At 38.5% G+C, this 21,352-nt stretch overlaps 1 protein-coding gene across 5 annotated transcripts in view; it reads right to left on the bottom strand.

Moving 5' to 3' along the window:
- Window positions 1–5,118: 5,118 nt before the first annotated feature.
- Window positions 5,119–21,352, bottom strand: part of rtel1 (regulator of telomere elongation helicase 1) — a 111,868-nt gene continuing 95,634 nt past the window's right edge. For 3 of the 5 annotated variants that reach the window (XM_052031146.1, XM_052031144.1, XM_052031143.1), the window contains exons 31-36: window positions 20,689–20,832; window positions 20,011–20,265; window positions 18,722–18,922; window positions 14,640–14,867; window positions 12,558–12,658; window positions 5,119–5,385 (exon numbers count right to left, since the gene is read on the bottom strand). In XM_052031146.1, coding sequence (XP_051887106.1) covers window positions 5,356–5,385; window positions 12,558–12,658; window positions 14,640–14,867; window positions 18,722–18,922; window positions 20,011–20,265; window positions 20,689–20,832 — 959 coding nt within the window. In that variant the 3' untranslated portion in view covers window positions 5,119–5,355. The remainder of the gene's footprint in view (window positions 5,386–12,557; window positions 12,659–14,639; window positions 14,868–18,721; window positions 18,923–20,010; window positions 20,266–20,688; window positions 20,833–21,352) is intronic. The other 2 variants (XM_052031147.1, XM_052031148.1) reach the window with 2 other exon arrangements.

Raw genomic sequence — 21,352 nt, 5'->3', positions numbered from 1 at the left:
GGAGGAAAAGACCCAGTTTTTGTGATCCATGTGGAAACCAATGACATGGATAGGATTAAAGAGGTTCTGCTAGGATTCTAGTTATAACACAGAACTACAGAGGTAATACGCTCTGAATTACTCCCTGAGCCAGGTGCAGGTTGACAAAAGGTCAGTGATTTAGTAGAGTTGAATGCAGGGTTGAGGTGTTATTGTGGGAGAACTGGCACCTGTACTGCGGAAAAAGGGATTAGTTCTGTTGGAATGGGTTTCACTTGAATTGGACTGAGACTAGAGTCTTAGTTAATTGAATAACTATGCTTTAAAGTAAACAGTGGTAAACATTGGGAAGAGTTCTAGAGATTAGGAGTTTAGAAAGTTAAAAGAACAAGGAAACACTTCAAGACCACAAAATGAGTAATGAAAATGAGAGTCCATCAGAAAGGGAGAGAGCATACAAAATATACCTTCAATTATTCAGGGTAGGGAATAAAGGTAAAAAGGCAAACTTGTAGACTTTATTTTCTCCAATATATCTTTTTTATTCCGATATATCTCCTTACTGTGACAAATGCAATAATGGAGAGGCTTCTTTAATTCACATGTTCTGGATGTGTCAGTCTTAAAAAATATTGGACAGAGGTGTTTCAAACTTTTTCTGTAGTTTTTAAAATAAATTTTAAACTTAATCCTTTGACTGCATTATTTGGGATCATTGGAGAAAAAGATATAACTTTGAAGGCTTCTGATCTACACATTCTGGCTTTTATTTCTCTTATAGCCAGGAGGGCTGTGTTGCTTAAGGGCAGAAGTTACTCCGCCTACTCATGCTCAATGGTTACGGTACGTTATGTCATACCTGAATCTAGAGAAGATCCGTTGCTCAATTCTTGAATCTAACTTAGACTTTCAAACCATGTGGGGACCTTTTTTGAATTATTTTCAAAACTTTTGATTTGGTGACTAAAATACAGACATTGGCTGACATTGTTATGGTTCAAGGGTTTTTCCTTGTTTTTATTAAACAGCTTCGGTTTTTGGTAGTCGGAGATTTTTTTATATAGTAAAATATTCCAATTTTTTTCTTTATTAACTATCACGTGATTATTAGAGTATTGTGATCCTAAGTATGATTTAACACAATGTATTCAGTAGTATTTTTACCCTCTTTTTTGATGCATGTACTCCGTATTTCTTTTTCGTGGATTTAATAAAAATATTGTATAAGGACTTTATTTTGAATTACATGAAGCATTCGTAACAAGAAATTGAATTAATGGCACCAATAGAAATAAATGGGTAGGATCTAATGGCACATTGCAGAAATATGGTTGTAAATTTATCAAAGTTTATAATATTCTAGGATACTTTAAAAAGAGATGGCAGAGTGGAAAAGGAGGAGTTTAACACAGGTACTAAAGGAAGAGATAAAGGCAGTAGAGGTAAAAATCTTCCCTTAGAAAATCAAGTAAACAGTTTGGGTGGTGCTAAAAAACAAGGGGTTAAAAACGTTGGGGTTTTCCTCTACGCTTCCAAACAGTTGTTGTAATGTGGGGCATAGAATAAATTAGGGAACTATACCCTTATGAACAAAAGAAGTTCATGAAGGACTTTAATCAATGTATAGACTGACAAACTAAGTTAGCAGTAATAGTGCAGAGGATGAATTCATGCAGTAGATCAGAAATGGTTTTCTCGATCAATATGCTGTGGCACCAAGCTATTTAGGTGCAATGAGAAAGAAGTAATTAATAATCTGGTAGTTAAAGGGCTTTTAGGGATTAAAATATGATTGAATTTTTAAAAAAATTGAAAATGATTTAGTTCGATTGGAAACCAAGGTCTTAAATCTAAAGAAACCACAAAGATAAGAGGTGCAAGTTGGCTATGGTAAATTGTGCAACCACTTTAAAAGGTTCAACAGTGAACAAGCAATAGTTAACATTTGAAGAATGAGAACAGTTTATAGCAAATATACATCCATTAAGAAAACAAATACCAAACAGGAAATGTGGTCCAGTTGTTGCAGTCAAGAATTGTTAAAGGTCAAAGAAAAGGATTATAATGTAGCCAGAAAGAGCATGAAGCCTTTGGATTGGGAAAAATAAATTCAGTAAGGGCTGAATTTTCCCAGTTGATATGTAAAGTTCCCATGATTAGAAATTGATGAATTCAAGAGTAATCTAGTGAAAAACAGAAACACACTGTAAAAGCCACTACAGATACATAAAAAGAAAAATGGGACACCTTATAGTGTTAAACAGCACAGAAACAGGCCCTTTGACCCATGTCCACGCTGACCAAGTACAGATCTGGACCAATCCCACTTTCCAGCACTTGCCCTTTTGCGTCCTGTGCCTTGATGATGTGCTTATCCAGATACTTAAAATTTATAAAAGTCTCTGCCTCAACCACTACTCAGGTCTTTCAGATTCCAACTACCCTCTGGGTGGGAAAAAAATTCTTCCTCAGATCCTCTCTAAACTTCCTACCCCTGAAATCTATGCCTTCTGGCTTTATATGAAAGAGGTAGCTTGTAAGAAACCTCTCCCCATAATGTCTAACATGAGGGGTCCTAGCAGGTTCCCTTCTCAACTTCCTGTTCCAAGGAAAACCCAACTTATCCAACGTCTTTTCTCATAACTGAAATCTTCCTGGTGAATCTCCTCTACACTCTCCAAATACAATTACATCCTTCCTATAATGTGGTAACCAGAACTGCACACAATTCTCCAGCTGTGGCCTGACCAATGTTTTATAAAGTTGTACTATGACCTGCCTGCTCTTTTATTATGCTACAATAATGTATATGATGAACAGTAAAAGTCTAAACACTGAGTCCTGTGGTACACCTCTGGTCACAGGCTTCCATTTACAAAAATCTTCCTTCCACGATAACCCACTGCCTCCTAATGAAAAGCCAATTTTGGATCAAACTTTCCAACTTGCCCTGGTTCTGATGAGCTCTCACCTTTTGGACCAGTTTCCCATTTGGGAACTTGTCAGAGCCTTACTGAAGTCCATGTCGACGACATTGACCATCAATACATTTTGTTCCCTCTTCAAAAAATTCAGTAAAATCTCCCTCTAATAAAGTTATGCTATCTTTGATGAGTCCCTGCTTTGCCAAAAGTAGATTAATCATAGTCTCAAACTAAGGTATTCGTCATTCAGGACTGAGATGAGAAAGAGTTACTCCAGCTTGACAGTGTGCTGTCAAAGGCAGCTTCGTCTTGGGAGTATTTTCAAAACAATATGTGGTTAGTCCAAAAATGTGGGGCTAAGATATACAATCAATATGATCTTATCAAACGCCAGAGTTCTTGCCCTTTTTTGGAGATCTGACAAGAATCAAAGCTCGACTGAAGCTTTATCTTTTGTTGAAAATGTGTCAGGACATTTTAAAGAGTGGAAAGGCCAGTTTCTTACAAGAATCTCAGTGAACATTCTGCCCCTTTTCTATGGCTTCTGCAGTCTTTCTAAGTTGAGAACCAAGGACCAACTCTAACCGCTGCCCAGCCTTGGATTTTTACAAATGTGTCTTTTCTCCGCTTTGTACTTTGAAATTCTGTTTGTAAAACCCAGGAATCCAATTTTCTTTTCCCAAAGAAATTGCATTATCGACTAACTGGCCTAATTTAAAAAAGAATTCCATTTAACCTTTTTCCTATCCTTCCTTAGAAAGGAACACAAACTATTTCTATTCTTCTAAATTCACTTAGATGATTCTTTTTGTATTGTCTTCTATTACCAAATGAAGAACATTTATTAAGACCAAAGCATTTGTGGTCTTAACACAGAGCCGAGGAAGCATGAATGCTTAAATCTGTCCAGTGCCAAACAACTGCTGTTTAGTATTTTCTCTCTAATCACCTTTCTACTGATATTGCCTCAATTTTTTAAAATCATGCTTTGATTTTTAATTTTATATTATTTCCAAATGTAATATCCACCACTTTCATCATCCTAACCTCTGGTGCTCTGTGTGCAGTTTGCATGTTCTCCAATGCAGCTTCATGGGTGTCTTTCATGTGCTCCAGTTTCTTCCCACATATACAATAACATCATCAGTTAACCATTCAACTGCAGGGATCACACAGCCAAGACCCATCAGATTCTCACAGAACAGAATTACTTAGCCAAACAAATACTGAAAATATATTTTAATACCTCAGAGTTAAAGTTCTAAAGTTGTAAAGTTCCAAGCTGTAATGTGCTGCTTGGAAATCTGATATTCTAGTTTTGAAAACAAATTCAATGAATGATACTTTAATTATAGATTTAAGCTTCAGCTTTTCCTCTTCCTTGATAGTATTCGTAGTTCTTCCCTAAAGACTACAAACTTAACTAGGATTTGGATCAGTGCTACAATACCATACTTCTGGCCTGCTCTATCAGGTACTGGTAGACAGGTTCTTAATCACATCAATTAAAAGGCAATGATTCCAGTTTAAACAAATCATAGTTCAAACAGTCCCTGTTATTAAATTCTTTTGCATTCAAGTAGAAAAGGCATGCATTTAATGTCTGCAACTAATGATCCATATTCTTACAGGCAATTTTAAGGAATTGAAACTAATGAGAACTGTGCGTCAGTCATGCCTCACACAAGTCACAACATTTGAAGTTTCTGTGCAACTCCAGCAATGTGTACAAAAAGTCGAGGCTGACAATCCAGTGCAGTACTAAGGGACTGCTGCATTGTCAGAGGCATTGCCTTCTGAATAACTACTTAAAGTGATGCCATCTCTGTCATTTTATCTGAATGGATGCAAAAAGTCCCATGGGAATATTTCAAAGAACAGTAGATTAACCCTGATGTTTTAGTCAATATTTGTTTCTCATTCAACATTTCTGAAATAATACCTGATCATTATTACATTGATGTTCGTGGGGGCTTGCTGTGTGCAAAATGGCAATGCATTTTTCTCCAATCCAATTGTGAATATACTACATCGGTTGGTAAATATGTTGGAACATTCTGAATTAATATCTTGTATTTATAAAACACTTAGCATTCACATAAATGTTCTGTGAAATCATAAATCAGAATGAAAAATTCAAAATAACATTTGTCACACCAGAAAACTCATATCATGATCATTTAGTGCACTTGGTGAAAAAATGCTTTTTGTCAAAGTATTTATTATTCACATACTCTGTGACAGTTACAAAAATAAGAATGATTGATACAACAAATTACAGTTCAACATTTTGACATTCTCTAAAATAAACATACATATTCAAGTAAAATACTTCATTTTCTTGATGTTTTTTGTGCTAGCCAGGCTTTACAGTCATTCATGAATGTCCATCAAAACTCTGTGAGTCATCTGTCTCATAGAAAACTTGCCCTTAAGTATCTTCTGGTGGTGGTTACTTGCACTGTGGACATGTTTTACTTTCCTGCAAGGATGATAGGACAATGAAAAGTTTGTAAACCGTGATGCATTTCAAAATAAATATATAATTAGGACAGCTGAGAGAACAATGATGGTCTTTAAACCACTTAATTTAATTTGCCTCACAGTGTGGAATAATTCCAATAATCAGAGTAACGAAAGATGTCAGTCAGGAATAGCATCAAAGTGATTTCCATCTTTTAGAAGTAATACTTAAAACGGCCTCTTCAATACTTCCTGATCACTTTCCAACTTAATTTATCTTTGATTTTCTAAGGGCAAAATTCTGCAGATGCTGGAAATAAATCAGAAAATACTGGAAGTCATCAGCAGGTCTGGTTGACCCGAAATGTAATTGTTCTCCAGATGCTATCTGATTTGCTGAGTATTTTCAGCTTTTTTTGTAATTATTTTTTATATCTTTGTTTCCATATAAAAATAAATAGTCTCTTGGTATCTAACTATCTATTTGAGGTGCAAGCAAGTTCAAGAAACAAAGATTTTCCCAGTTAAGTTTGAATACTTGAGATTAATACGGCCGCCACCAGCTGAACCATAACAAGAGGTGAGTCTCTGTGCCTGTGAGTTTCACCCTGCAGAGTCGGGAGTTGGAGCGGGACCTTTGAAAAGAGGCAAGTCTTTGTGCCTGTGCTTGTGAGTTTCACCTTGCAAGAGTCTAAACAAGGCACATTTGCAAATTGTTACCAGTTGATTGGATTATTAACAGCAGAAAATAAGGGAAGGCAGGTACCAGTGGAGTGGCCATTGTGTAAGTGGGCTAGTGTTACAGTGAGGCTTTGGTGTGAAGAGGTGAAGGTAAGTTCCTTCCTTTTTTGCTTTTGGTGTTTCCTCTTAGTGTCAGGTGAGAGTAGTGTGAATGGCTCCAGGGTCAGTGGTGTGCTCAGCTTGTGAGATGTGGGAGTTTGGGAGACCTCCAGTCTTCCTGATAACTACACCTGCATGAGGTGCATCCAGCTGCAGCTCCTTACAGACTGTGCTAGGGAACTGGAGCTGCAGCTGGATGCACCTCATTATCCTGTAGGAGCCATAAATAAGAACTACAGGGAGGCAGTCACTCCTAAGCTGCAGGAGGTAGGTAGTTTGGTGACTGTCAGAAGGATGGAAAATAGGTGGGTAGTGCAGATTACCCCTGTGGCTGTTCCCCTCAATAACAGGTATACTGCTTTGGATACTTTTTGGGGAGGGGATGACCAACCAGGGGAAAGCTGCAGTGACCAGGTCTCTGGCACTGAGCCTGGTTGTGTGGTGCAAAAGGGAAGGTGGGAGATGAGGAGGACAGTAGTGATAGGGGATTCCATAGTAAGGGTGGTAGACTGGGGATTCTGTGGATGTGAAAGACTCCAAGATGGTATGCTGCCTCCTGGGTGCCAGGGTCAGGGATGTCTTGGATTGGGTCCACAGCATCCTGAAGGAGGAGGGTGAACAGCCAGAGGTTGTGGTACATATTGGTACCAATGATAGGTAGGAAAATAGATGAGATCCTGAAGAGGGAATATAGGGAGCTAGGTAGGAAGCTGAAAAGCAGGACCTCAAGGGTAGTAATCTCTGGATTGCTGCCTGTGTCAGTGAGGGTAAGAATAGGATGATTTGGCAGATCAATGTGTGGCTGAGGAATTGGGGCAGGGTTTCAGATTTGTTGATCATTGGGATCTCTTCTGGGGAAGGTATGACCTTTACAAAAGGGACGGATTACACCTGAACTGGAGGGGGGACCCACTATTCTTGCAGACAAGTTTGCTGGAACTGTTGGGAAGGGTTTAAACTAGTTTGGAAGGGGAATGGGAACCAGAGTGATAGGCCAGAGGTTGGTAAATTTAGTGTACAAGTAGATGCAGCGTGTAGAAAGACTGAGGAAGGATAGGCATTTGAAAGGGCAAAAGTGCAGTCAGTTGGATGGGCTGAAGTGTGTCTACTTTAATGTGAGAAGTATCAGGAACAAGGGTGATGAACTTTGAGCATAAGTACGTGGAACTATGACATGGTGGCCATTACAGAGATGCTGAGGAGCAGATTGGGGGAGAGATTTTGGAGAGGTGCAAAATTAGGGTTGTTGTCATGGGTCATTTCAACTACCTTAATATTGATTGGCACCTCCTTAGTGTAAAGGGGATAAGATGGGACAGTATGTGGAGGGGCCATTCTGGACCTGGTACTAGGCAATGAGCCTGAACAGGTTTCAGATCTCTCGATGGGAGAGCATTTTGGAGATAGTGAGCATAACTCCTTGACCCTTATCATAGCCTTAGAGGGATAGGAGCAGATGATATTTAACTGGGAGAGAGGGAATTATGATGCTGTTAGGCAGGAACTTGGAGTGTAAATTGGAACAGATGTTCTTGGGGAAGTGCACAGTGGAAATGTGGAGGTTGTTTAAGGAATACTGGCATTGGGCTCTGGATAGGTTTGTTCCATTGAGGCAGGGTAAGGATGGTAGAGTGAAGACAGTGGTTGACAAGAGATGTAGAATATTTTTTTCAAGAGGAAGAAAGAAGCTTGAGGTTTAGAAAGCATAGATCAGATGGGGCTCTGGAGAGTTACAAGGTATCCAGGAGGGAGCTTAAGAATGGACTTGGGAGTCAGAAGATGTAGGGGAGGTCCTTAACAAACACTTCAGTATTCACTGGAGGGAGACCTTGATGTTGGTGAGGATAACGTATGACAGGCTGATATGCTAGGGCATGTTGATGTGAGAAAAGTGGATGTGTTGGAACTTTTGGGGAAAAAAATTAGAATAGATGAGTCACTGGGGCCAGATGGGATATATCCAAGGTTATTACGGGAAGAGATTGCTGCACCTTTGGTGATGATCCATACTTTGGCACTGGCCACAGGAGTAGTGCCAGATGATTGGAGAGTGGAAAAGGCTCCTTTGTTCAAGAAAGGGAGTATGGATAACCCTGGGAATTGCAGACCAGTGAGTCTTTCTTCAGTGGTGGGCAAATTACTGGAGATTATTCTGAGACAGGATTTATGGGCATTTGGAGAAGCATAGGCCAATTAGGGACAGTCAGCATAGCTTTGAGGGGTGGGTTGTGCCTCAAGCCTGATTATGCTTTGTCACATCCTCAGAAATCATTGAAGGTAGGGCAGTGGATGTGGTGTACATGGATTAGTGGTGTAAGGTGTTTGATAAGGTTCCTCATGGAAAGCTGATTCAGAAAGTCAGGAGGCATGGGATCCAGAAACTTGGCTGTGTAGATTCAGAAGTGGCCTGCTCATAGAAGACACAGTGGAGGTAGCTGGAGTGTATTCTGCCTGGAGGTTGGTGACCAGTGTTCTGCAGGGATCTGTTCTGGGACCCCTGCTCTTTGATTTTTTTTTATATATAAATGACTTGGATGAGAATGTGGAAGGGTGGGTTAGTAAGCTTGCTGATGATAAAGGTTGGTGATGTTCTGGATAGTGTAGAAGGCTGCTGTAGATTACAACAGGATATTGATAGAATGCAGAGCTGGGCTGAAGGTTTTCAACCCAGAAAAAGTGTTAAGTGATATACTTCAGGAGATCAAATTTGAAGGCAGAATATAAGGTTAATGGCAGGACTCTTAGCAGTGTGGAGGAAGAGGGATCTTGGGGTCCATGTCCACTGATTTCCCCCAAGGTTGCTGTGCAGGTCGCTAGGGTTGTTAAGAAGGCATATGGTGTGTTGGACTTAATACCCCAACTAATGAAGTTCAAGATCTGTGGTAATGTTGCAGCTCTAAAACTCTGGTTAGACCACACTTGGAGTATTGTGTTCAGTTCTAGTTTGGAAAGGATGTGGCAGCTTTAGAGAGGATGCAAAGGAAATTTACCAGGCTGCTGCCTGGATTGGAGAGCATATCCTATGAGGATAGGTTGAGTGAGCTAGGGCTCTCCTCTTTGGCAAGGAGGAGGATGAGAGTTCTCTTGAGAGGTGTACAAGAGGCATAGATCGAGTGGACAGACTTTTCCCAGGGTGACAACGGGTAACATGGGGGGGGGGGGGGGGGCATAATTTTAAGGTGATTGGAGGAAGATAAGGGGGATGTCAGGGCTAAGTTTTTGTTTTAAGAGTGGTGGGTGTGTGGAACACACTGCTGGCAGAGGTTGTGGGGGTGGATACATTAGGGAGATTTAAGAGACTCTTGGATAGACACATGGATGATAGAGAAATGGAGAACTGTGGGAGAAAAGGATCAGCTAGATCTCAGAAGGAGGATAAAATGTCAGCACAACATTGTGGGCCAAAGGCCCTATACTATGCTGGAATGTTCTGTGTTCTAAATCCTCATGAAGGGTCTTTACCTGAAATGCTGACTGTTTATTTCCCTCCATAGGTGCTACCTAACCTGTTTCTCCAGCATTTTGTGTTGCAACTGAACCATAACATGTTTTTGTATTTCAAAACATGGAACAGGCTTGTGAATAAAGCTCCTTAGAAAAATTCAACTAAATGGTTAAGTAAACCTTGCTATGTTGTTTGATGTGCAATCTGACTCGGATCATAACACTAGTTGCTTCCCAAGAAAGTTTCATACAACTGACACCCCACTCCTAACAAAAAATTATGGGTGATGGCCATAAAACCTTAATCCTTAAGACGGTGTAAGAGAAGTCTAGTGTACTCAAATTTGCAGTTATTAGATATTTCATAATTGTGCTAATCAACTGGTATAATCTTTCAGTAATGTCAAACATAGACAAAATACTAGTCAGGCATTGTGCAATTCCAGAGAAAACATGTTTAACATTAGTCAACCAATTCCACTTAAATCAAATTAAAACATTTTGCGCCAGGAACAACAGAATACCTGGAAGTTAACTGGAAAGTGTAACTAGGGGCAATCTGAACACACATCTCCTTTATTTTTTTTAATTAAAAATTTAACTGTTTGAATTTCATCCAAACCTGGATTGGAGAGTTAGCTCTAAAGAGAAGTTGGACAAACTTTCATTGTTTTATCTGGAGGGTCTGAGGCTGAAGGGCAACCTGAAGTGTCTAAAGTTATGAAAGGCATAGATAGGGCAGAGTTTTTTCCTGGGGTGGAAATCTCAAATAAGAGGGCATAGGTTTAAGGTGAGTGGGGCAAGTTTAAAGGAGATTTGTGAGGAAAGCTTTTTTAAACAGTGGCAGGTGCCTGGAACACACTGCCAGAGGTGGCAATGGAAGCAGATGCAACAGCAATGCTGAGAGGCATTTAGAATGACACATGAACAGTCAGTCAGGAAATGGAGGGATACAGGCCATGTTCATGCAGATGGGATTAGTTAGATTGGCCAGTTCCTATGCAGTACTGTTCTGTATTCTGCTTTGTGTGGTGTTCAACAAATTGTTGGCTTCTGATCTGTGAATTACAAAAGTAACGTGCTATGTGACCTTATAATTGACTGCTTATCCCAAAGTGCTTAAGATAGAATAGATACTGGATACTGAAAGGCCTGGATAGAGTGGACGTAGAGAGGATGTTTCCATTATCAGGAGCATCTAGTATCTGAGGGCACAGCCTCAATAAAGACATTCCTTTAAAACTGAGATGAGGAGGAATTTCTTCAGCCAGACAGTGGCAAATCTGTGGAATTCATTGCCACAGAGGGCTGTGGAGGCCATGTCATTGGTGTATTTAAGGCAGAGATTGATAGGTTCTTGATTGGTAAAGGGGTTAAGGGGAGAAGGTGGGAGAACAGGATTGGGGGGGGGGGGGGGAAGAAATCAGCCATGATTGATGGTAAAGCAGACTCAATGGGCTGAATGGCCCAATTCTGCTCCTGTATCTTATGGTCTAATGGGGAGGTCAAACAGCTAAGATACAAATGGGAAGCAGAGTCAATGTAATGATAGCATGCATTCTTGACTACTTAAACTCTCTCCCAACATGCATGGGACTATATAAATTTACAGCACGGGTGTCCATTTTGTCTACTGGATCTAAATTGGCTACTAGTGAGAAGTCCAGTTCCACTGCCTGGTTCTCTCCAGAGTCCTGTATCTAATAATTTGAAATATTTATCCAACTTTCCCTGAAAATGTGCAATATCCTCTGCCTCAACCATTTATTGTATCAAAGCATTCAATTTCCAACAACTTTGAGTTTAAAGAATTCTCTACATCTTTCCTTTATTTTGTCAACAACTCACAAGCACAGGAAAAACTTTTAACCTACTTAGCATAATTTTAAGGTGATTGGAGGAAGGTAGGGGGGATGTCGGGTAAGTTTTTAGAGGTGGGTGCGTGGAATGCACTGCCAGCAGAAGTTGTGGGGTCAGATACATTAGGGACATTTAAGAGACTCTTGGGCCTCCATTTTTCAATCATTCATGTGGCTATGTGGTAGGGAAGGGTTAGATAGGTAATAGAGCTGGATAAAATGTCAGCACAACATCATGGGCCAAAGGGCCTGTGCTGTAATGTTCTATGACTACAACCACATCCTTGAAAATAGAGTTGGTTGAATTTTCTTGTCTATCTCATCTTATTGTTGACAGTAATAGTATTCCAAGTCTCCTCATGATCAGATTTTCTTCCTATGTATCATTATTGGCAATTCCACAATACACACTCAAGATGCCCTTCATCCTTGTATAATAGAATCCTTAAACCTACAGTACCTAGGCCACATCCTGATAATTGCCATGTGCTTGTATCCCATATACCCAAAATTCTAATTCATTTTAAAGTGGATGTTCATAATTTCAACATAATGCTGATTTATTTAATTTTATAGATTTGTTCCTTTTTACATTCTTTGTTTTTCTATATTCATCAGACACATTTATGGGAAAACCAGCAATGGGTAACTACTTCCAATGGAGCATATCAGAGGAAGAGAACTCAGTTTTTATGCACTTTCTAATTCCCAAGTAGCTGAGAAACAAGCATATATTAGGCATAGGTCCAACTCAATGAGCCACCAAAAGCAGAAATTAGCAAAGGAAAAATGGGGGGGGAAAAAAAACTTCAAGCCAATTTGAGAATAAATGTGCACATTTACACAAATTATACTTTTGTAATAAACTAATCTAACCCAAATTAAATAAGTAATGCTGAATAACCACCTATCTGCTTCTGAATGCACATGCACTAAGTAACTGTTTGCAGTCAATTTTTTTCAGATTGGATTTGGTCACTGATTTAATCATTTAGCCTTCCAAAACAAGATTTTTTTCCCCCATTATAAATTTAAAAATCAGTCTAACCTTCAATAACTGCTTCCAGCAGGACATGCAGCAGGTGAATTCACAGTATTGACAACTAAATGGCACAGTTGCATCAATTCTACAAAGTATGCAGTGGAAACCTAGCAGAATATGTTGCAAAGTTTATAATTTTTAAAAAAAACATGATTCATAAATTTGACAGTCTAATGTCATACCTTTCAGTACTTTCAAAGCTGAAAATGTGAATATTTGTTCTCTTACAGAGTTTTAAGCAGACTCTGTTGCTGGATTTACCTACTTGGAAAACCGTTTCCACCAAAATTTTCATACAATGGTACCTGCTACAGTACAAGCAACTCTAGAGTTGTATTCAGTTTTCTAAATTAACTACTGATGCAATAACAGTAAGTGAACAGGAGACTACATTTCCTTTGTGGTTAAGTCTTGAGTTCAAATTACAGAATACATTCCACAGTATTATGTTAGCCTTACACTGAGCCTCAATAGTGTAGGCATCGACATTCCAGCTCCATAAAGCAGATTATATCCAATGAAATAACGTCAAATGTTTAAAATATCTTGGTAGAAAATATAAAACAGAAGAGCACAATTAGTTTTTAAAAATTAATCTTAATCTGATTTTTAAAGGACTTCAAAAAAAAAAACAGGAAAGTGTGCAATTTTGCTTTATTCCATATATTCTGATAGTTTTGGACACTTCAAATCAGTACAGTCTAGGAAAGATGAATCTCAAGTTTTTGGACAGAAAATGCAGCAGACATCACTTTAAACAGCAAAAGCTGATCCATATTTAAATCACCAAATATGCATGTTTTAATGGGTTACTTCAAAGTAATACAAAACCAATCTCATTTTCCAACACTTATGTGCATCTTTCAAATTATTGTACTTCAATCCGTTTAAGGCAATTGCACATTAATAGTTTGTAATCCCCATGTCCTAAATTGCATTAAGTCTTACTCAGTCATCACCCTGTGTTTACTGACTTACATTAACTCCTCATTAAACAGACTTTCTATTAAAATCCTCATGCTTGATTTAATTATTCTTATCTTCCTGTTCAATTAAATTAAGATCACATCTGTAAGCTCAGGTAATAGTTCTCACAACACCTTTAAAGTGCTGACTTTTCCTTGTTAAGGGCAGAAGTGACCAGGAAGTGGTTTTGGGATGTCCTGAGGAAGTAAATGGCACCATGAATGCAAAGAAAGGCTTCAAGCTCTCAAACATCTTTTCTAAACTTCCCTGTCTCGTCTGTCTTCAATATGTATCAGGAAGTTTTTTTTCCACTCAGACTGATCTATGAATAACTTCCAGATTAGTTAGTGGAGGCAAACTCAAAGTGTTTAAGCATGCAGAGAAGCCTTCATTAATGGCAAGTATCCACAAAAGAAAGCCAAAATATTTTCTCAAATTTACTAAAGATCATAATTACTAAGCAGGGCAAGGATAATACACAATGGAATATACATCAAAAAGTCTGTTAGACTTAAGTTTTCAGTAATCCACTCAATCCTGCTGTTTGTTCTCTGGGTATTCACTTGCTTTTTCTTAAAATGAACCCTGGCATTGATTTTTATTGAAATGAATGAATAATTTGTAAACATTTTAGTTTACCTAAAAAGAGCTGCTTTATGGATGGAGTGCCTTGGACAAACTCAGGACAACTTGAAGTGCTTTTCAACCAATTAAACATCTGTAGAATACCATCTATGTTGTAATCTAGGATACACAGTAGCTAACACAATGAAACAAATGGTCAGATTGCCAGTTTTAGATTTCGATTGGGAGATAAATTTTGGCTTGGACACTGGGAAAATTGTGTTGGTTTTCAGATTGTGCCACAGTATTTTTAAGTCAATGTCACATCCAAAAGGCAGGAGTAAGTATACAATGTCTGACACTTTGTCCAGGGGGAAGCAGAGAGAAGGGCAAATGCCTGGAAGTGGTAGATTTGAAATTAAAATAGAACATGGAAAACATTTTTCATGGATTAAGAGGATGGGGTGTTGAGGGGGTTTGAAGAATTTCATGTTTGTATATTCTCTCAGAAATACTGTCAGCTAGAGCTGTTTTAGCAGTTTAATGCATTTAACTTACCAAATTTCAAATTCACATCAGAGGAGAAAGGCAACAGTGATTCACTTGATGTTGGAGGTCGTATACTTTTCGTTGTCATTTCCTGAGCTTTTGAGGGACAGCTTTTTACTGAACTGTCATAAACACAATGCCAAGTGTTTGATGTCCCCGAGACATTTGATGGTTTTAATTTTTCACTCTTTGGAAAGAATGTAGAAATCTTGTATTGTGTTGAAACAGATCTTTCACCTATTAAAAATACAATTGCAAAATTATATTAATTATCAAAAACGGGTATCATTGTACATGAAAATTTGTGACAATGATCTAATAATATTAAAAATATGCCTGTTGCATCTGTTTATCTACTACTTGGTAGCTCAACTTCTAGCTCCATTCCACAATGCTGCTGTGAATTTGTTATTTTGTCTCGGGTGAAATGAAACTTCAAAGGTTATCACAGTTAAAAATTCAATATAGTTTGAGGATTTAATTTCCTACTGTTCCCTTTAAAAGCACATTTCCTCTTTCCACAGCTGAGAAGTCATTCAGTTCCAAGCCATCCAAATTAGTCTGGTTTGTCTACAGATTCTTCTTGCCAAGTCTCCCTAGTTTAATAATTGAGTAGAACCTCCAAGTATCTTTCTATTCAACTAATATTAAAATGTGATCAGATTATGCTTTTTTTAGGGTGGAAAAATATTCATGATAAGAAAAGTGATGTTGCTATTTATTTTAATAAATCTACAATTGATGGGACTCTTTACGATATTGTTTTCATAGTCGGAGTAATACAGCATGGAAACAGGCCCTTCTGCCCAAATGGTTCATGCTGACCAAGATTCCCATCTAAGCTAGATTTGCCTATGTTTGGCCCATATCTCTCAACCTTTCCTATCCACATGCATGCCTTTTAAATGTTGTTAAATTTAACCACTTCCTCTGGCAGCTCATTCCATATATGGACCACCCTCTGGGTGAAAAGGTGGTCCCTCAGGTTCCTATTAAATCTCTCCCCCTCACCCTAAACCCATGTCCTCTAGTTCTTGCTGCTTCAGTCCTGGGAAAAAGGTTGCGCATTCACTCTATCTATGCCCCTCATGATTTTATACACTTCTAAAAGATCACCCCTCATTCTCCTACACTGCGATGAATAAAGTCCTAACCTGCTCAACCTCTCTACAACTCAGTCCAAGGCCCTGCCACATCCTCATAGATCACCTCTGCACTCTATCCAGCTTAATGTCATCTTTCCTATAGCAGGGTGACCAAAACAGAACACACTATTCCAAATGTGACTTCATCAACGTCTTGTATAACTGGAACATAATATCCCAACTTCTATACTCAGTGCCCTGACTGATGAAGGCCAGTGTGCCCAAAGCCACCTTCACCACCCTATCTACAGGTGACACCACTTTCAGGGAATCATGTACTTGTACTCCTAGGTCCCTCTGTTCTATAACACTCTCCAGGGCCCTACTATTCACTGTGAAAATTCTACCCTGATTTGTCTTCCCAAAATGAACTCCATTTGCCATTCCTCAGCCCACTTACCCAGCTGATCAAGATCCCTCTGTAAATCCTGATAACCATCTTCACTGTCTATGACACCACCTATTTTAGTGTCATCTGCAAACTTACTAACCATGCCTTGTACATTCTCATTCAAATCATTGATGTAGATGATAAATAGAAATGGGTCTGGCACCAACGCCTGGAGAACACCATTACTCATGGGCCTCCAGTCCAAAAATCAATTCCACCATCACCCTGTTTCCTGCCATTAAGCCAGTCATGTATCCAATGAGCTAGCTCTCCCTGGATCCCATGTGATCTAACTTTCCATAGCAGCCTACCATGTGGAACCTTATCAAAGGCCTTACTTCAGTCCATACAGACCACATCTATTGCCCTGCCCTAATCAACCTTCTTGGTACTTCAGATAAAACACCTCAGATTCTTGATGCATGATCTCCCACGCACAAAGCCATGCTCAATATCCTTAATCAACCTGTCTTTTTCCAATGCACGTACACCTTACCCCTCAGAATCCCCTCCAGCAACTTATCTACCACAGATGTTAGCCTTACTGGTCTATAGGTCCCAGGTTTTTCTTTGCAGCTCTTCTTACATGAAGCACCAGATTAACCACCCTCCAGTTTTCTGGCACTTCGCCTGTCGCTAATGATGATTCACATATCTCAGCCAGGGCTCCCACAATTTCTTCTCCAGTTTCCCCACAGTGTTCTTGGATATACCTGATCAGGCCCTGGTACTTTATCTACCTTCATAGGTTTTAAGACATCCAGGATCTCCTTTGCTGTAATGTGGACTATCTCCAAGCCAAGCCCATTAACTATCTCCAGTTTCAAAGTCTGCATGTCTTTCTCTGCAGTAAAAACTGAGGAGAAATATTCATTGAGGCCCTTGCCCATCTCCTGCAGCTCCACACTAAGATGTTCACTTGGTCTCTGAGGGGCCCTATTCTCTCTTTTTCCCTTAATATAAATCTTCTTGGTTTCTCCTTAATCTTTTCTGCCAAAGCTATCTCATGTCCCCTTTTTGCCCTTCTGATTTCAGATGATTGTACTCCTGCATTCTCCTATATTCCTCCAGGGATTTCACTTGATTCCAGCTGCTTGTACCTGACCCATGCCTCTTCCTCCTTGCTTTCAGGTGACGATTGTCATCCACGGCTCCCTACTCCTGCCAGCCTTGCCCTTTACTCCAACAGGAACATGCTGACCTTGAACTCTTATTTCACTTCTAAAAGCCTCCCAATTGCCAAATGTCCCTTTGCCTTCAAACAACCCACTCTCATCAACTTTTGCAAGTTCCTCTCTAATACTGTGGAAAATTTGCCTTGCCCCAATTTGGAACTTGTGGACCAGTTCTGTCCATTTCCATAACTAATTTAAAACTGATAGAACGATGGTCACTAGCCTTGAATTGCTCCTGCACTCTCACCTCAGTCACTTGCCCCACCCTATTACCCAAGAGAAAGTCTGTTTTGCCCTCTCCCTAAAAGGGCCTTCTATATATTGCCTGAGGAAACTTTCCTGAACACTTAACAAATTCCAATCATCTAAGCAGTTAGTACTATAGAAGTCTCAGATCATATTAGGAAAGTTTAAAATCCCCTACCATGACAACCCTATTTTTCTTGAAACTTTCTGCAATCTCTCTGCATATTTGTTCCTCTAATTCCTGTTGACTATTAGGGGCCTATAGTACAATCCCAACAAGGCAATCCTCTCCTTATTTCTCAACTCTGCCCATAAAGCCTGATTGGATGATCCCACAGTAATTTCATCTTGGGCTACTCCATGATGTTCTTTAATCAGAAATGCAATTCCCCCTCTTTTATCCCACTCATAGCACCTGTACCCTGGAACATTTAGTTGCCAGTCCTGTCCCTCCCTTAGCCATGTTTCTGTAATGGCTATAACATCCCAAGACCCTTGTAGCTATGCATGCTGAGTTCATTCCCCTTGCCTTTCAGCCCTCTTGCATTGAAATAAATGCAATTTAATCCAACAGTTTTTCCTCACTCCCTGCCATGTTGCCTTTCTTGTCCACTCAACTTACTGTCATTGAATTCTCTATCAACTTCCAGCCTCCCATCTGGCTCACTGGTGCTTTGGATCCCACGCTCCTGCAATCTAGTTTAAACCCTCCCCAGTAGCACTGGCAATGGCTTTGCCATGGAAATATTGTACTAAACAAAACAAATTTATTATGCAAAGTTTACCTGCAACTTATAGCTTATAAGACTAAAATAAAGCTCAATATGTATCTAAAATAAATATGTTTACCCACATTAGAGGTACTGCATATTATCACAGCAAAGTCCCTAACTGTTGTAATTACTGGAATATTTGTATATGGTTCAGTATCACTGATTTGAAAATGTAAGAATCAGCTAGGGGGGGGGGCCATAGAAATGCCAATTCTCTAATTCAATACTTAAATCATTAACAACAAACCTGAACTCAGAGGCACAAAAGTTATGATCAATACATAGAGAAAACACAATATTATTGCCAATGTTTACTTGTGAAAGACAATAAATAGCTCTTACATATATAGGATTTTCTTACCATTCTCACTATTACTGGCAATCTCATTTTCTGTCACAAGTGTACATTTAGGGGGCTTCTGTTGATCCTTGTTTGGAATCTCCCCTTGTTTATCAGGCTGGTGCTCCTTCTCTATGAACTGCTTACAGTCTGTTCCTGTTAGTTCTTTGCACATCTGGTTAAACTGTGTCTTGTGATGTGTTCTAACAAATATATAAAACCCTGTAAAGGTATAATTAGTAAGCATTGCCATTGTTCAATGAAGTCAGTATTTTATTTTTATTGAAAACTACTTTGAAATTGACATCAAAACATTTCCAACACTAGAAGATGATTCTCCTATAGCAGAGCTACAAATATTGGATCAACTGAATTTTCTCTAAATTGCTCATGTTTACTTGTGTGGATTTTGGTTGCAATTGTAAAATTTCCCAACAGCCTGTCCTTAATCTCCATCATGATCACATTTAATTGCAGGGTAGGCTTTCTTGTATTCTTTTCATCTAAATGCAACTTCTGGGCCACATGATCAACCAATATGTATAGATTTTGCTTCTAAACAATGTCCATCCTCTTTGCCGCCACTTTCAATGCCTCTTCCTGTGAGTGATGGATCTTTAGAGGCAAAATACAAAAGGGGAAAGAATCGAAGGCTAGAAATGGGGAACTAAAGAAATCTATGAATGCAAGATGTTTATTAGAAGCAGATGCAGCCTCAATTGCCAACTTTGTGGCCTGGACAGTTTATATGAATTTAACAATTCCTTTAATTATGGTTAGCTTTAATCCTATCTCTAAAGAGCATACATCATGAATGGTTCAAATATTTTGAGACAAATTACATTGATTTTGATGACTAACAATAATTGAAGAATGATTTCAAATGTTACTTGAGCATGACTGAAGAATTTTGTACTGTGAGCTTCTAGGGAAGAATCTATATTGACAGAGCGTACGCAGTATCAAACTGATATGGAGTCTGGATTAAGGGGGAAATGTGATCAACATTGAAGCAACAATCTGAAATAAAAACAGAAAATGCTTAGCAGGTCAGGCTGCATCTATGGAGAAAGAAACACAACAATCAACTTCTTTAAATCACAATTCAAGCAATAATGCAACATTAACTGTTGCCAGCGTTTTGTAAAATTGTTTTGCAATCATTGGAGGATGTAGTCATTTTCAGCAGAGCACTGCAAATGTCTTGTTAGTAGACAACCATATGACACAGATATGGCATTGGAGAACTACTTGCTAAACAAATCAACTTTACTATATAATTCAGCATGAACTAAATGCTAGATACTTACTTCTTAGCAAATGAAAATCCTCACATTTTTCTGTAAATAGTGCTGCTATTTCAGACACCATGTTTTCATAGTTATCAGTCCTTTTATATGTCTGAAGTATTGTTGAGAATCTGCTGTAGTTACAAGGTCCTAAAGCTTTCTTAACATCATTAATATAAGCAGCAAGTAATTGTTGTTTCTTCTGGTCTGCTGTTGACACTGATGTTTTTGAAGATGCACCCATACAATTGGTTAGTTCATAATTACAGATTTCACCTATATTTCAGGGAGACAAAAGCCTACATTAATACATTAGTAATTTGTTAGGTAAAATAATTTGCCGAAAATCTCTTTTTATTTGCAATAATGAGGACCTTCATTATGTCCTCACTATTGGAAATAAAAAAAAAGTGAATTTTTATATTTAAATATTCAGTCCTTCTACAGGATTTTTAAATTTTATTATGTAAAACACAGATCTGTAATAGTGGAGCTTATAAAAAAGATGGATTTGTGATCTATGTATATTTACATTTTCTAAATATTGTACACTTGGTTTTTCTAATTAGGAGTATTGACAATGATTTTAGAAGAACATCTAAACAAAAAAAATTATGGAGAGAACACAATAGGAAAACTTCTTAAAGAATTTTCAATATTACATAATACAAACTAAATATTCACAATAAATTCACATACCTTTGCTAAGAGGTCCACTGTTTAAATGCTGTCCCCCTTTGTTAAGGTGTGTGCAAGCATTTAACTGTTGAGATGAGCTTGCTATTGATGGAAACATATTCATGTCAGATACTGCAGTCTCAAATTTCCACTTATTTTCACTACCTGGATTTTTCATAAAATGACGAATTACAATTATCCTGTTTTAAGCAGAAGGGTAGTAATTTGCAGCTTTCGATTTACCCTACACAGTAACCAATTTTAAAAAAAAATTTCAATGTGTATAGTATAATTCCAGTAAAAATTCATGGACAGTAACCAAGATTTGGAATTCTGCATGTTTCTAGCATTTTCCTTTTCCCAGTGAAAGAGCTATGAACTGTCTCTTCAATCCTCTGTGAATTAAGATCAGGATTTAACCTGGATCCTAATTCAGACTGAAACCAAAACTTTAGAAGTGAGGATTTACGCTAAGCAGCTATTGTTTACAGCACCCTCCCACAATGATCTTTACTTCTGAAGACAGGGTATACACTGGGAAACAGTTTATGGCTTTGAGTAACCCTGCCATTGTTTATGCAAGTGCCCATTTTGACAATTCCAGACAGTGAGTTTTTCTTGGGGTGAGAGAATCAAGGTCAAGATTCATGGCTTGAACTTAATGGTTGAAGAATTAGCTCAGCTT

This window comes from Pristis pectinata, chromosome 16 (assembly GCF_009764475.1).
Source record: "Pristis pectinata isolate sPriPec2 chromosome 16, sPriPec2.1.pri, whole genome shotgun sequence".
NCBI lineage: Eukaryota > Metazoa > Chordata > Chondrichthyes > Rhinopristiformes > Pristidae > Pristis > Pristis pectinata.
This window is presented reverse-complemented; position numbering and strand designations above follow the sequence as displayed.